Here is an 18,448-nt window from a genome sequence, read left to right on the forward strand (position 1 = left end):
TCATAAGTTTTTTTTTTACCTTCAGGAGACAAAAGGCTGACTTTCGTGTCCTTTAAGTAAGTTTTTTCTGTGTTTGGCCATGTTGTTGTGATACTACATTTTTCATAATCTTTCATGGTAAATTTTTAATTTCAATGTCTAATTCTTTCACGGGTGCACAACTTATTATCTTATTCAACAGTACCCCAAAGTTAAACAAGACATGTTGTAAAAGTCCTATATTTTTCAAAGGGAATTAAAACATTGTGGATTAATTTTTTTTAAACTTTTTTTTTCTTTAGTCCCATGCTTTGTCCAAATATCTCAATCAGCCCTTCAGCCGTAAACAAAAATACCAAACATGTAATGTTTTTTTTAATACTTAAACCTATGACAATATCTGATTAAAAGGTCTTAAAAGGGGTTAAAAAAACCATTACATTTTTGAATCCAAAATATTTTTACACTTAGGCTTTTATGTCCTGTTTGGCTTTGGGAAAATAATTAAAGACTTGAATTTCCCCAAAGGGTAACAGGGTTTGTTTTTTCACATACAGTAAATGAAAAAAACGTTTCGCAGCTTACATGTTCTTGCTTCTGGATCATTCCATAGCACACCTGTGGCGTGCTAAAAATAGGTTTAATTGTCTCGATCGCGATTCTCATTGCCCAAAAAGGTTGTGGTTAGTTGTGTGCTGCGTCATGTTCACAACATAACAAAACATTACAGGTTGAAGCATCATGCCATGAATGTGCATTAAAAATGTCTCCATGGTGACACGCAAAATCCTAATAGACTTTTTTTTCTACAAATAAAACACTTCCTTGTGGTCTACATAACATGTAATGGTGGTTCTTTAGTCAAAATGTTGCATGGATTATGTTTTACAGTCCGCATTCTAATGACAGATAAAAGTTAGAACTATACGTTACTTTGTGTTAGAAATGGCAACAGCGGAGGATGCATGTGCATGTACGAGCCAGTCTGCCCCACAACAAGAGGACAGCGAAAAAGAATGAGCTTATTGACTACAACGTCGGACCACAATAGAGAACCCGAGTAAAACCCCTTTGAGTAAATTTCTACCATATAAGGAGATATCTGCTGATGTCACAATTGGAAACAATGTCATAATTGGGGAAAATTCCAAACGGCTCGTTTGGAGGAAGTATGATGGAAGGCGAGATTGTTTTATAAATATCTCCGCCATGCCTCCATGGTTTGATTTCAAATTTTTGGGACTTTTGCAGATTCCAAATACGCAAAAACAGTAAAGAATATTTGGTTTTGCATAATAAGCCCCCTTTAAATAGGGCAGTCTGTGGTATTTTTGCAGTTTTTATCAATTGCATGCAACACGCCCACTAATAGTACCGTATTTTCCGGACCATAGGGCGCACCGGATTATAAGGCGCACTGCCGATGAATAGTCTATTTTTTATCTTTTTTCATACATAAGGCACATCGGGTTGTAAGGCGCATCAGAGGAGTCATATTATAATTGTTTTTTTCTAAATTAAAAACACTTCCTTGTGGTCTACATAACATGTAATGGTGGTTCTTTGGTCAAAATGTTGCATAGATGATGTTTTACAGATGATCTTCAAGCCGCTTTCTGACAGTCGCTTCCGGATGCGCCGTTTTGTGGGCGGTCTTATTTACGTGGCTCACCTTCGGCAGTGGCTTTGTTGTAGCGTGCAAGGACGGCAGTGGAAGAAGTGTCAGAAGATGGAGCTAACTGTTTTAATGACATTCAGACTTTACTTAAATCAATAACAGAGCAGCATCTCCTCATCCGCAAACAACAACACCGGAAATGTGTCCCGTGAAAAACCGTCCGACCAGAACTCTAATAACTAAAGTTCCTTGGGTGAATAATGTAAACTCACTATACCGGTATGTTTTAACGCTTTCATGACGAGTTTACTGACAGATATAAGTAAGAACTTTACACTACTTTCTATTAGAAATGGCAACAGCGGAGGATGAATGTTCCATAACAAGAAGATAGAGAAAAAGAAGAAGCTTATCGACTACGGCGTCGGCACGGACTACAAAGGCGGACGGGCGCAATTTTTCAGGATTCATGCAGATCCCAAATACAGATAAGCAGGTACCAGAAGGTAAGAAAAGTTGCTTTTGCATGATATTGCGAAACAAAACGCCAGATAATATGTCTTACCTTATACACACACCATAATAATACTCGCATGTTGAAGCACATCAAACGGTGCAGCCTACACTTATCTGTTATGTTTGACTGCCATCCACTGGTCACATTTATCATTACACCATGTACCAAACAAAATTGCTTCGAGGTGGGTAAGCTCAACCAAACTTATTGTCATGATCCATTACCCGGGTCATGGCATGATTTATGTTTGGTAGTTTTTCTGTTTTAGTCTGTTTCCTGGGTGCACCCTCTTTCCCTGTTTTCTGTTGGTTTCCATGGGCACTGATTCTCCTCACCTGTCTTAGTTTTGCAATTAGTGTTCCCACCAGGTGTTTTGGTTAATCACTCCCCTTTATAGTTTCCTGTCACTCAGCAGTAGTTGCTGGGTCAATGTTTGCTATAGGCAACAGTTACGTTCTCCTGTTTTTTCTCCTCGCTCTAGTGATTTTGTACACACTAGCATTCCTCGTTTTTCACCCTTGGTGACATTTTGTGTTTTTTTAGCTCCAGGCTTGCTAGTAACCTCAGTTTTCTATTTTTGTCCTGCGTTTAATTGATTAAAAAACCTTAATCTTACCTGCACGCTCCTCCTGCTTGTCTCCTGCCTTGGAAGGAATGCTACCAGCGCAGCAATGCGCCCCCCCAACACGTAACACTTATTCCTTACATTAGGCGCACCGGGTTATAAGGCGCACTGTCGAGTTTTGAGAAAACAAATAGGATTTTAAGTGCGCTTTATAGTTCGGAAAATTCTACACTCTGCACATGCTGTTTAGCACTTGCATCTTAGAAGATTATGCCCTCTGTTGGTAAAATTAATAGTTTAATTTTTTTTGTAAAAGTCCACAAAGTGTAAATTAGAGTTAGATTATCAAATCTTAAAGACTATTAACACCGATCAGACCCAACCAACCTTGCTGAGAGTATTTCAGAATGCTTTTTTCCTTTAAAACGAACTAGAAGAGGAGTGTGTGTGTGTGCAAGGGGAAGCAGTGTTGGGAAAAGGGATAGTGCTCTAAGAAAGGAAAATAGGTTAGTAACCTAAAAGGGTTGTTAGGCTGCTTTCTTTTCTTTTCGTTAGCAGGGTGCACTAATCTTACCTCGTAGACCTGCCACATGAAGCGAAGCAAATGAAGACAGAGAGACAAAACAGCACATGTTCACGTGGGCGTGTCGGGTGTGTTGTGAAGAAACATGCACAGCACGCACGACAGGTGGAAAGCAGATTGGACGTTCTGGCAGCTACAATGCAAGCACCGTGACATTAAAGGGCTTTTTTCGGGCCATTATGAACTCTATGCACTCAGCATTTCACCGGGCATGAGCACCTGCATGGTGCTAAGCTCACTACAAACACACAGATATAGGGGGCGGGGGGCGGTTTGTTATCACAGTCACCTAAAGCTGGAAACTCGACACATGTTTTAACACCGCCAGCACAAAGCAGCAGGGAGCTCCGCCTACATCGGGACCAGGGTCTGACCACACAGCTCGCTAACACCACACAGAAAGGATGCATTTAGAGATCGCATACATCTTCGTCTCTCATTTGTCCTCCGGCGCACAAGAATTTCTTCAGGTAATAAAAAAAGGGAGAATTATTATCTCAAGTCTTGTTATTTTTTTATCCTGGTTAATCCTCATTAATAATGAACTTGTGACTGATAAAAACTACTACTACATAATGAGCATTATAGTCATTTGCTGGCCAAAAATATTTTCTGATGTCTACAGTTTTTTATTAGTTGGTGCATAATAGGGGTGTGCCGATACAATTTTTTCGCCATACACTGCAAAAACTGAAATGTAAGTAAAATTAAATATCTCAAATAAGGGTGATATTTGCTTATTTTCTGTCTGATAACATACATTTTCTCACTAAGCAGATTTTATGTTAGAGTGTTTTACTTGTTTTAAGGCTTTTGGTCCTAAATGATCTCAGTAAGATATTACAGCTTGTTGCTGAGATTTTATGACCTATATTGAGTAAAACATGCTTGAAACTAGAATATCAACTGTTGCAAAGCTGTGTCATTAACACTCACAAGTATAAAACTACTTTTTTAAAGTAATAATTTCTTATTTCAAGCATGAAAAAAAAAGAATCATGACTTTGACACAATTGTGTCTCATATTAAAACAGATGACAGCCAAATGGACTTTGCTGTTTTATTTTCAATGAAACAATAGAAAATACGTACTCATATAGTAGTACAGTTGTTATTAGTGAGAATATACTTATTTTAAGGTATTTTTGGGTTCCTTGAGGTTAGCTGATTGTACTTGTCTTGGAAAGTCTTCACAAGACACATTTTCTTGTTCTATTGGCAGATAATTTTGCTTAATTCAAATAAAATACCCCTAATTTTTGTATTTTTTTTTCTTGTTTTTGAACACTGACTTTTTGCTGTGTATACGATACCGATATTGGAGCCTTGAATTTTGTTCGATATCGGGTCATATAATACATACTTATACCTAGGGATGATGTTTGATAAGAAATTATCGAGTTCGAGCCCAATATCGAATCCTCTTATCGAACCGATTCCTTATCGATTCTCTTATCGAATCCAGATAGGTTGTTGTATATGAAAAAAAAGCCACGATATTTTGTTCAACAAAAGCTCACATTTATTTTATAAGAAAAAAATAAAATAAAATAAATAAATAAATATTGACTGTTGTTACCCCCCTAAAAAAATCTAATAAATATTGACTGTTGTTACCCAAAGTATATTAAGTGGGATTTTTCAGAAAAACAAATATATACAGTAACACAAAAACAACCTGTCTCTGTGATCACTATAGGTGTATAAATAATAATATAGTGTTAAATAAAATCAGTCCCTTGGGCACGAAACTGAAAATAATACAGCTCTCCAAAAAGTGCACTTCTGTGTTTGCTGTTGTTGTTTTTTGTCTCTCTGTCTAATCCATGGAATCGGTTCTTTTCTTATCGAACGGTTCTTTTCTTATCGAACAACCGGGAGAACCGGTTTCGAACATCATCCCTACTTATACCTATTTTGTAGTGTAGAATGTAAGAAAAGGCTTAATTAAGTGATATGTTGTTGTGATGATGTGGGCTCTGCATGCCGGAGTCTCGTTTGCAAATATGCCTTCATTTCAGTTTGTCCGAGGTGTGTCTGCCAGTCAGGAAGTAGTCTTTGCTTTTAAGTTTAGAGTGCCAGTCTTTTTGTTGTTGTTGAGCCCTATAAAGGCACCTAACAAATTGATCCGACTCCGATACCTGGGGAAGACGATTTGATTCAGAATCAATTCTCGATTCAACACGATTCCCGATTCAAACCAATGTATTAATTTGGTATGATAATTATAAGGAAACTGGTTACAAGTTAGAAAAGCTCCTTCTGCTTACATGGAGATGGCCTAAAAATGTATTTAAAAAAAAAAATTCTTATATACAGTATATACAAAATGTATCTATTGAACTATTTATTTTAGTCGATTTTTTAAAATTATGAATTTATTTAAAATTAAGATAAGAATCAAGATTTGGATGTGAATCGATTTTTTTTGTGCACCTATTTATACTTTTAAGTATTGCAATTATTATATATCAGCTGTCTGATCGTAACGTGTTTCTTAGTGCACCAAATTTGGAGGTGTTGAAATCGCCATGTAAAGGCACTAATGCTAATTAGTAGCATGTAAATGGAGAATGTCATGTAAATTAGCATGGAGCTAGCACATTTGTTTAAATGCATTTCTTTAACGTTGGAACGTTACCGAGATGTTATTTTGTATCTCATGTAAGTTATATTAACATACTTTATTTCTGAATGTTTCGCTTTACATTGTTTTGAATTAAAGACTATTAAAAAACTCTCAAATGGAGACAACCTGTCATCTGTCTACCAAGAAGAGATGATAGTGGGAGAACAGACTGCTTGTATTGGACGTTTTAGATGCTGGCCGATATAATCTAATACCTATTTTTGCTGATGTCGGACAGACATCGGATATCAGTATCAGATCGGTACACCCCTAGCAGATACTATAAAAGAGTAGTTCTTCAAATTGTTGTCAATTTGTCAGGTTAAGCCTCCAAATGTTGACCTGCAAATGACTAAAACACTTGCTATACAATCTAAATCTAAATTAGCTTTCACCTTTTCCCCAGATAAAGATGTCTGAAGATGAGACGAAACATGCAAGTTCAACACAAAAGACAAAAATAACATGATTTGTCCATCAGGCTGCTTGTCTGTAACTAATCGCACACTCAAGTTTGTTAGATCCATTTGTGTGTGATATCCTACCCAATTTTTTTTGTTTTTCTTCTTATTTTTAGCATCTACGTCCATGTTGGAGCCCACACTGGAGTGGCTGGTGGCGCTGGCCACACTGCTGACACTGTCGGAGGAGTGCTGCCTCCTGATGCGCAGGTCTGGCTGATGATGCTGCTGCTGCTGCTGATGGTGGAGGCTGCCGTTACTCCCTGCTGAAAGACAGACACAATTGATTAGGGTAGGTTTATGCACACAGATTTCGGCACCGTTTTGACGCCATACACTGCAAAAACTGAAATCTAAGTAAGATTAAATATCTCAAATAAGGGTGATATTTGCTTATTTTCTGTCTGATAAGATAATTCTTCTCACTAAGCAGATTTGATGTTGTTTTATGAGTCTTTTACTTGTTCTAAGGGTTTTGGTCCTAAATTATCTCAGTAAGATATTACAGCTTGTTGCTAAGATTTGATGACCTATATTGAGTAAAACATGCTTGAAACTAGAATATCAACTGTTGCAAAGCTGTGTCGTCAACACTCACAAGTATAAAACTACTTTTTCAAAGTAATAATTTCTTATTTCAAGCATGAAAAAAAAAAAAAATCATGATTTTGACAAAATTGTGTCTCATAATTAAAACAGATGACAGCAAAATGGACTTTGCTGTTTTATTTTCAATGAAACAATAGAAAATTACGTACTCATATAGTAGTACAGTTGGTACAGTACAGTAAACTGACAGTTAATATTTAAACATTTAACATGTGACATTTCTAACAATTTTGAACAGAGATAGTTCATGCACATTTAGATAAATTCTTCAAAATTACACTTTAAAAAAATTTGGCCGGGGGCCGGGCTGAATATATGTGCACTAATTGACTGAAAGAGCACGCACTTGGCGCGATGATGTCATGTTATAGATGGAAAAATGCATTTTTAGACCATATGATTTGCCTGACTAGGAGACCCCGAGAGTAACAAGCGGTTGCCTTGTTGCCTTTCCATTAAGAACAATAAATTAGTTTTTAGTATGAGTTTGCTGGTTTCAACAAATGTAATGCCGAGCGCATATCATTATGTCAAGATAATGGCATTAGCATTTACTTAATTTAAGAATATTTTTCAACATATTGAGCAAAAAGGTCTCTTTTTTTTTTCTACCAAGAAAAGTGCACTTGTTATTAGTGAGAATATACTTATTTTAAGGTATTTTTGGGTTCATTGAGGTTAGCTAATCTGACTTGTTTTGGAAAGTCTGGACAAGCCAAATTTTCTTGTTCTATTGGCAGATAATTTTGCTTAGTTCAAATAAAATACCCCTAATTTTTGTATTTTCTTATTCAGCCTGTTGTTCACTATTCTTTATTTATTTTAAATTGCCTTTCAAATGTCTATTCTTGTTGTTGGATTTTCTCAAATACATTTCCCCAAAAAATGCGACTTATACTCTAGTGCGACTTATAAGTGTTTTTTTCCTTCTTTATTATGCATTTTATCTTTTATCTAAACTTAAAAGCAAAGACTACTTCCTGACTATGGCAGACACACCTCGGACAAACTGAAATGAAGGCATATTTGCAAATGAGACTCCGGCATGCAGAACCCACATTATCACAACAACATATCACTTAAATAAGCCTTTTCTAACATTCTACACTACAAAATAGGTATAAGTATGTATTATATGAGCCGATATCGGACAAAAGTCAAGGCCAATATCGGTATCGTATACACTGCAAAAAGTCAGTGTTCAAAAACAAGGAAAAAAAATACAAAAATTAGGGGTATTTTATTTGAACTAAGCAAAATGATCTGCCAATAGAACAAGAAAATTTGGCTTGTCAAGACTTTCCAAAACAAGTAAAATTAGCTAACCTCAAGGAACCCAAAAATACCTTAAAATAAGTATATTCTCACTAATAGCAACTGTACTACTATATGAGTACGTATTTTCTATTGTTTCATTGAAAATAAAACAGCAAAGTCCATTTGGCTGTCATCTGTTTTAATATGAGACACAATTGTGTCAAAGTCATGATTCTTCTTTTTCATGCATTTACTTAATTTAAGAATATTTTTCAACATATTGAGCAAAAAGGTCTCTTTTTTTTTTTCTACCAAGAAAAGTGCACTTGTTATTAGTGAGAATATACTTATTTTAAGGTATTTTTGGGTTCATTGAGGTTAGCTAATTTGACCCTGTTTTGGAAAGTCTGGACAAGCCAAATTTTCTTGTTCTATTGGCAGATAATTTTGCTTAGTTCAAATAAAATACCCCTAATTTTTGTATTTTCTTATTCAGCCTGTTGTTCACTATTCTTTATTTATTTTAAATTGCCTTTCAAATGTCTATTCTTGTTGTTGGATTTTCTCAAATACATTTCCCCAAAAAATGCGACTTATACTCTAGAGCGACTTATAAGTGTTTTTTTCCTTCTTTATTATGCATTTTCGGCCGGTGCGATTTATACTCCGGAGCGATTTATAATCCGAAAAATATGGTAATATCATCATCATACAGAGGTTTGTATGTACCTGTCTTGTCCATTTTAGGCGTGAGCTCAGGTGTGTTGATGACACCATTGATAGCGGCCTGAGCGACAGCGTTCTGCTTCTTCAGCAGCTCAATAGTCTTCCTCAGCTCATTCAGCTCAGAGTCCTGACACAGGGATGCAAAAATCACGTATGAGAATATATGTATACGAATAACTCTTTCCTCTGCTGGACCTCTCTCACCTTCTGCTCAGCAGTTAAAGTGAGACTCTTCAGCCTGATGGTCATGTTGTCCAGACTCTGCTCAAACGCTGCCACCAGGTGAGCCTGCAAAACACAACCTTCAACTTCGACTCGGCAAAAAATAGCAACATTCAGAAATATAGGGACCAAGCATCATGATGTATTTGGCAGCAGAGGCTCAGTCTGTATCGGACTTGCATCTCAAGAGATGGCAGTTCTTAAGCTTTGTCAGGATACTGTAAACTATAATTTGTACATTCATACATCACAATAACAATATAATTTACTTTACATTATTTGGCATATAAATAACAATAGAACCATTTCAAAACAGGTTATAAAGGCTCCTAAATAAGCTGCTGATGTATGCAGGGACATATTGCATAATTTTCTCAAAACTATTATTTATCTACTTCAAGAATGTGCTGTTAATATCTGGTTACTTTTTGCTGTAACGTGTTTCTACCTACACTTTTTAAAAAACTGAGTACTTAATCTTCTGTCGTTTGGATAATTGACATTAGTTTTGGGCAATACTATAAATTTGAAGTAGTTTGAGGCGCACAATAGGTCATACTTAAAATTTTCAGGATCATTAAACTATTACATTTTGATCAAAATTGTAATACTGCAATATCATACAGTGTTCCAACGATTTCCTTATTCCTTTTTAACACATATACAATGTATAATAAAGCCACTAGTATAAAATAATTAGACAACAGCAAAATATACTAGTGGCTCTTATTTACTGAGTTCGTACACAATACCTAAACATAAAAAAAGATTTTGTAATAATAAAAATGATCTAATCCCTGTAGTATCGGCCATAGACCAATAGTATACTTAGTAACCCGCCTACTCTTGTTTACATTCCAACTAACTATGCTTTTTTTGCATCCTCCTGCGGTGTGTAGTGTTTGTCCTCTAGTCCTCTAGTGATAATGGTACTTGTAAGAAACATAGTTTATTTGCTGCCATTGAGGCCAGGAGTAGTGATTTAGACGCTGCACTGTGAAGGGACATTAGCCACTAGCGAGGACGCCGCATTGTGTTTAGGATGACTTTGTTGGCTTGTCGCTGTCAAATTTTCCAGACACAGCTATAACGTGTCATCAATGTGCATTATCATGAAAGCTCTATCGTCTGGTCGTGGTCAAAAGTTTAAATACACTTGTGAAGGACATAATGTCATGGCTGTCTTGAGTTTCCAATAATTTGTACAACTCTTATTTTTTTTGTGTTAGAGTGATTGGAGCACATACTTGTTGGTCACAAAAACATTCATGAAGTTTGGTTCTTTTATGAATTTATTATGGGTCTACTGAAAATGTGACCAAATCTGCTGGGTCATGACATTATGTTCTTTAGACTTAGACTTCCTTTTTATTGTCATTCAAATTTGAACTTTACAGCACAGATAAGAACGAAATTTCGTTACATAAACTCATGGTAGTGCAGGATAAAAAAGCAATAAGGTGCATGTATAAATAAATAAATATATATAAATAATATATAAATATATATATAAAATAAATAAATATATATAACTATATATAAATAAGTAAATAGATTACTGTACAGATAAATATATTGCACTTTTTCACATGCGTCCACGTTTATGGATGTATGTTATATTGTCTTTTTTATTCCAGAGAGTTAATCCATTTTGGGGGGAGTTGTTTACAAGTGTATGTAAACTTTTGACCACGACTGTATATCATTTATATCGTGCAACCCTACTGTATCGTATCGTCACTCAAGGAACGCGACACTAGACTGAGCCTAGTCTATAAAATCCGCTACACCTCCCTGATACCGAAGTACCCGTTTGTACATGTCAAACTACTTCCATAACGTAAATGACCGCCATAACCACAACACCAAGAAGGAGCTCCACAAACCACATTAAACCCAGATTCCGATCTAACAGAGGTCTTAACTCATTCTCCTTCTATGCCACATCAATATGGAATGCACTCCCAACAGGTGTAAAAGAAAGTGCATCTCTATCCTCCTTCAAAACCGCATTAAAAGAACACCTCCAGTCAACTTCAACCCCTGACTAACACCCTCCCCCCTCCACATCCCACCTCCCCGGATTGTAAATAATCAAATGTATATACTTGTTCTTATGCTTTCTGAACTCACTATGTGCACTGCTCGCTGTATATATCCTACCAAGTCAGACTTACACTGTTTCAATGTCCATTTCTCAGATGATGCAATTGTTGATGACTGAAGTGCTGATATCAACCAAACCTAACCCCCCCGCCCCAACCCCCCGGATTGTCAATAATGTAAATAATTCAATGTATATACTCTGATGATTAACTTGTGTGATGTCTGTATTATACTGATAGTATATATTTGTACCATGAATTGATTTACGTGGACCTTAAACAAGTTGAAAAACTTATTCGGGTGTTACCATTTAGTGGTCAATTGTACGGAATATGTACTGTACTGTGCAATATACTAATAAAAGTTTCAATCAATCAATCCCGTATCTTAAAGTCAGTGCCAATGCCAAGCCCTATTCTTTACCGTTGCAAGGCCATCATTTAAGGAGCTGTTTAACTTGGTTCACACTCAGGGGTGCCCTCTTGGGTGAGGGGTAGATTGAAAGAGGAAACGTGTGTGAGACAGTCGAGCAAGATGCTGATAGATGTGTGATTCAAGGTGGGATGGTCTCCGCAACAGAGATCCTCTGAGAGTTTTGGCTTCAGGGCTCTAAGGTGTGTCACTTTGTCTGTGGGCATGTGCAGTGAAATCATACATTTGAACAAAGAACTTCCGTTATCACCCTGCACTCCCTCCCAAAAATCCCTCGCCAGATGGACTGTATTCTGTCTGTGTTCTTCGCCCCACAGAGACACGTCCAGGAGTCAAAAGCCGTAAATCTTTCGGGCATATCTGGGACAGCTGCTTGCTCGGCAGTGTGCTGGGACATGACTCTGTGCTGTAATCTTAGACCTCTGCCTTTCCGTGCATATCTTTCATCCACAGAAGCCACTGACGTGCACGGACTCAGCCGGCTAGATAAGCGGTGAAGCACGGAGAAGCTCGTGCAAAATAGATGGTGTAAGGATTACCCCAGGAGATGCTCAAAGACATTTCCATGGCTCCACCAGATGTAAAATGACATGTTCTGGGAGCAAATATATTTTCTGCACAACCTCGCTGTCAAAACAGAGCATTGCTATCTCAACAATACGTGCAGAACAGGGGTGTCCAAACAACGGCGTCTTCAGTTAGCCCCGCGAGACGTCACGAGTTTAATAAGGTGGACAACATGAGTAAATTGGATAACTCTGCTCCCCAATTGCTCTGCGAGGCAATTACAAGACTGCAAAGTGGTACCAGATCTACCACCTGAGCAATGTCAAAAGGCAACTGTTGCGTTCCATTCCGTAGAACATCTTTTGCCCAGACTGCCTTTTCAATAAAAGGACCACAACTATGGAACTCTCTACCTGACACTTTGAAAAGTATACCTGCACTTGTCACTTTCAAAAAACAAACAAAATTGTGGCTAGTTGAGAAACAATCGTGTTCCTATGTTTAGTTTTTACTAATTGTTTTTTATCTAGTCTGCACTTTGTCTGTGTCATTATTATTGGTTTTTATCTAGTTTGCACTTTGTCTGTATTATTACTATTATCATTATTATCGACTCATCTTTGCCTTATTCTTTTTATTTTCCTATTTTAATGATGTTGGATCTGTGCTGTTGTTGTTATTGTTGGGGACAAGTGTTGTAAATTAGCTTTGGCTACAAACACTATGATGCATACATTGGAAAACTGTTTCAGATGTCTATGTTTCTGTATCCGTCTCTATTTCAAATAAACCTTTATATATATAAATTAAGTCAGTGACCATAAATTGTGATTTGAAATGAGTACAGCACAAAATCTACCTATGCGACCCAATCCAAACAACCTTCCCTAATCATGGTGCAAAAAAAAAAAAAGCAACCAACAAAAAAAGTCAACAAACATGACACAACCTGGTCAATGAACTTTGTAAAACATTCATGTATAATACATTTTTTTTTAAAAAAAATCGAAATTACACCCATTTAAATCCCTCACAATGCACAATGGGAAAAATGCAAAACACTCTCTCCACACTTATCCTTGCTTAGCGCCTTTTAGCTGCATGATATTTCTAAATGATTACAAAACTTTAAGAAGGTCATCATGTAAACAAGGTAAGAGTCAAATTTCACATACTCTTAATATCCAATTATATCAATTATTAATCATACATACATTAAAGGAATATTCTCTGTATGTAAAAGCTATATATATATATATATATATATATATATATATATATATATATATATATATATATATATATATATATATATATATATATATATATATATATATATATATATATATATGTATACTGTATGTATAAGCTACATGCTGTATATACATACTGTATATATATATATACAGTACTGGCCAAAAGTTTGGACACACCTTCTCATTCAATGTGTTTTCTTTATTTTCATGACTATTTACATTGTAGATTGTCACTGAAGGCATCAAAACTATGAATGAACACATGTGGAGTTATGTACTTAACAAAAATAGGTGAAATAACTGAAAACATGTTTTATATTCTAGTTTCTTTAAAACAGCCACCCTTTGCTCTGATTACTTTTTCGCACACTCTTAGTATTCTCTCAATGGGCTTCAAGAGGTAGTCACCTGAAATGGTTTTCACTTCACAGGTGTGCCTTATCAGGGTTGATTAGTGGAATTTCTTGCTTTATCAAGGGGTTGGGACCATCAGTTGTGTTGTGAATGACAAGGTGTGTCCAAACTTTTGGCCTGTACTGTATATATATACTATATGTATAAGCTACCTATATATATAAAAAATATATATATATATACACACGTTCAAAAGTTTGGGGTCACATTGAAATGTCCTTATTTCTTAAGGAAAAGCACTGTACTTTTCAATGAAGATAACATTAAACTAGTCTTAACTTTAAAGAAATACACTCTATACATTGCTAATGTGGTAAATGACTATTCTAGCTGCAAATGTCTGGTTTTTGGTGCAATATCTACATAGGTGTATAGAGGCCCATTTCCAGCAACTATCACTCCAGTGTTCTAATGGTACAATGTGTTTGCTCATTGGCTCAGAAGGCTAATTGATGATTAGAAAACCCTTGTGCAATCATGTTCACACATCTGAAAACACTTTAGCTCGTTACAGAAGCTACAAAACTGACCTTCCTTTGAGCAGATTGAGTTTCTGGAGCATCACATTTGTGGGGTCAAATAAACGCTCAAAATGGCCAGAAAAAGAGAACTTTCATCTGAAACTTGACAGTCTATTCTTGTTCTTAGAAATGAAGGCTATTCCACAAAATTGTTTGGGTGACCCCAAACTTTTGAACGGTAGTGTATATACAGTACATAGTTACTTTACGTTTTTTTAGCCCAATGCAGCCCCCAAGTCAAAACGACACACACTGGTAATTAGCACTGAGGCTCATTAAACACTAGTGGGATACATTGTGCGTGTTCACTCACGTTAGCGCTCAACTGTGTTGTTAGTGCGGAAACCTTCTCCTGGGAGGCATCCAGCTCCCGGCGTAACTTGCGGATCTGGGGACATAAAAAAAAAAAGGCACTTACATGAAAAACAAAAAGCCTGTAATTTGCGTGCACACACACACAGACAGACACATACAGACACACACGACCGTGGTGATAAATTAGGAAAAGTCCTGATGTGTGCAGAGATGAAACACGGCGGATGTACGAATGTGCCGGGGTGTTGCACACAGGTGTTCCGACAGGTTACATGGTCAGTCACAATGCAGACATGTCGATGTGTAACAAGATACGAGTGTGAAAACGCCCCCGAATGTTCCAACAAGTCCAACTACTGAACATGGAACATGGAAATAAAAGAAAAAAAATAGATTCCTTACCTCTGACTGAGACTTCTCCTCGTTCTATGAAAAAAGACAGTAGAAAGAGAGCGAATTATTACATAAACTTTTATTTTTTAAAACTCTCCCATGTCTTAACTCCTGTTCTACATTTCAGCTCTAAGGAAAAAAAAAAAAACCTTTTATAAACTGAAGATTGTGTGGTGTACAATGTCTGGAAAGCAGAGATGTCCCTCCTGCAGGCACTTTACCGACACATCTGTGCACCAGAGTGTGTCCTATTGTCGCCATAGTAACAATAGTAGGGAAGCAAAAGCAAAGCAAAAGCCCGCAACGTTCACAACACACCCTGACACTGTTAAGCAAAAACAAAGAAACGTGCAACACCCATATTTACGTGTATTGGACACACGTGAACATAACAAGATGGGAGATTGTGGAAATGCTTTACTTAAACTGACTGGAGCAAATAATAAAGAGCTAATAACAAATCGGTCTTAGGGAAAAAATAGGTAAGGGTCCATTTCACAGCATTGCACACCACGATTACTTTTTTGGCTTAATAATGAGACAATACATAACATTCCTATATTAAAAAATAGGGGTGCACAGATCGCGATTCTTATTCTTCCCGGCTCTAAATTGATACATCATTTTCAATCGATTTAAAAGAATAAAAAAAAAACATGTTTTTTTCCCCCATTGGGATAATTTTTCTTTTGGAACCTGTAACCTATTTTGAAAAGGTTTTGCTGTAATTATTATACCAAAAAAGACATCGGTTTGAATTGATGTACGTGTTGATTTGATAATCCGTTCTGAATCGAATGGTCACACCAGGATTCGGAATCGTATCGAATCGTTAGGTGCCCCAAAATTCACACCCCTAATAGAAAACTTTTTAGAAGTAACGATAAAGAGCTTTTAAAAGGCACAAGAAAAACTAATTAATTAATAAATTAATTCAGGCCTACCATAACCACGGTCACTATAGCTGTTGGTATAAATTATTGACGTGGTTAAAATTCTGAAGGGAACTTTGTGCAGCCCAGCTTCACCCCAACCTCCAGCGGCCCCCAGGTAAATAGTGTTGGAGACCCTTGTGATAGATCAGGCCTGGGGAATTATTTTGACTTGGGGGGGGGGCAAATTTAGACCAAAAATTGTGTATGGGGGCCGGTATATCTATTTATCTATCTATTTTATACACACACACACATATATATATATATATATATATATATATATATATATATATATATATATATATATATTAGGGATGTCCGTTGCGTTAAAATGTAATATCGGAAATTATCGGTATCGTTTTTTTTATTATCTGTATCGTTTTTTTTTGTTTTTTTATTAAATCAACATAAAAAATACAAGATACACTTACAATTAGTGCACCAACCCAAAAAACCTCCCTCCCCCCATTTCTTTCTGTTATCAATATTCTGGTTCCTACATTATATATCAATATATATCAATACAGTCTGCAAGGGATACAGTCTGTAAGCACACATGATTGTGCGTGCTGCTGGTCCACTAATAGTACTAACCTTTAACAGTTAATTTTACTCATTTTCATTAATTACTAGTTTCTATGTAACTGTTTTTATATTGTTTTACTTTCTTTTTTATTCAAGAAAATGTTTTTAATTTAGTTATCTTATTTTATTATTATTTTTAAAAAGTACCTTATCTTCACCATACATGGTTGTCCAAATTAGGCATAATAATGTGTTAATTCCACGACTGCATATATCGGTTGATATCGGTATCGGTTGATATCGGTATCGGTAATGAAAGAGTTGGACAATATCGGAATATCGGATATCGGCAAAAAGCCATATATACTGTATATATATATGTAAGATGTGAAAATCTGCTGTACAATATGTGTGCTTGGGTCCTATTTTTTGGAACACTAATACAAAAACTCACAATAATGTCTGATTGAACGCTAAAAACTTTATGACAGACCGCCTTAAAAAAACGGAATGGGGTTTTAATTGTTTCTACTGAATGAGACACCCAGAATGTACATGAAAATAAAGAATGTGGTATTTACAATATTAACTATGAACGATAAAACACTGAATATTGACAAAATATGAACGACATATTTTACAATCAAGCGAAACGCAACAAAAATGCAACAAACACAGCAAAATATGAACACGATGGGTTAAAAAAAAAACACACACACCTACAATCTGATGTATCTGATATATCACTAAGCTTTAGAACTTTGTTGTAAAAATCTCCTTCCGCATCTGTCCCTGACACCCGCATTTCAGGCTAGCCGCTCTGGAAACACTCTGTGGAAACGCTCCCCACCCACACTGCTTGGTGCCTCGTCTGAGCTGCTGTGACTTAGATTACCATAGTAACTAATTAGATTACCATAGTAACTAGTACATCATGCAAAAGCGCAGATTCCAACCTTTGAAATACTTTGTATAGTCCAAGACTTACAGCCATTTGAAAACAACACTGCACATCATAATGGCAGCTACAGTTTCCATCTTAAAAAACAAAAACTATTTTTTGGGAATGTCCGGCGGGACAGATTGAAAATCTTAACGGTCCGCATTCGGCCCCTGTGCCTTAATTTGCCCAGATCTGTGTTAGATGAATTAAACATTGTTTCCCATTTTACTTTACACAACGCAGCAAATCTGGGAAGATTTTATTTGTATTATTTTTTTACATTATTCAGTAAATTTGCACCCTTAAAAGCAACAAGGCTTATACAAGTAGAAATGTACTCTCAATCACATGGGAAGTCTTAATAACATAAATGTTACAAGTAATGTTTTTTTTCAGAACTTTTTGAAACGCCTGTGTGTCTGGTCATGTAGAGTTCAGTGTTGAGCAAGCACACACACACACACACACACACACACACACACACACACACACACACACACACACACACACACACACACACACACACACACACACACACACACACACACACACACACACACACATGCACACGCACACACAGAGCTGTCTATCTAGTGCACATGATGAGCTGCTCCTGGGTACACAAATATAGAGCAGCCTGTCTGTCAAGAAAACAACAATCTACATGACTTGTACTTCACAAACAAACACACCCATGACCTAAAAACATGTTCTCACAACCACACTTGATAAGCTTGGCAGAAAAACATATCTGATTAGGATTCCGGGTATCCCATCCTGTCAAAATTGCAGGTATATGAGAAATGGATGTCCCACAAAAGTAAATAATCCTGCATCCGCCTGTCCTTCTGAAACCATACCGTTAGTTGGAAAGATGTGACTGTGCCTGCTAGCGAGAAAGTTGGCATCATTTTTCCTCCAGTCCCGAACCTCTG

The 18,448-nt window shown here is 36.5% G+C and overlaps 1 protein-coding gene across 1 annotated transcript in view; it reads right to left on the minus strand.

Moving 5' to 3' along the window:
* nav2a (neuron navigator 2a) overlaps positions 1-18,448 on the minus strand; it is a 262,461-nt gene that overhangs the window by 16,952 nt on the left and 227,061 nt on the right. Inside the window, exons 22-26 of the mRNA XM_062033389.1 lie at positions 15,120-15,143; positions 14,716-14,790; positions 9,149-9,232; positions 8,948-9,071; positions 6,437-6,618 (exon numbers count right to left, since the gene is read on the minus strand). Coding sequence (XP_061889373.1) covers positions 6,437-6,618; positions 8,948-9,071; positions 9,149-9,232; positions 14,716-14,790; positions 15,120-15,143 — 489 coding nt within the window. The remainder of the gene's footprint in view (positions 1-6,436; positions 6,619-8,947; positions 9,072-9,148; positions 9,233-14,715; positions 14,791-15,119; positions 15,144-18,448) is intronic.

The sequence above is a fragment of the Entelurus aequoreus genome, linkage group LG02 (genome assembly GCF_033978785.1).
Source record: "Entelurus aequoreus isolate RoL-2023_Sb linkage group LG02, RoL_Eaeq_v1.1, whole genome shotgun sequence".
NCBI classification, from domain to species: Eukaryota; Metazoa; Chordata; class Actinopteri; order Syngnathiformes; family Syngnathidae; genus Entelurus; species Entelurus aequoreus.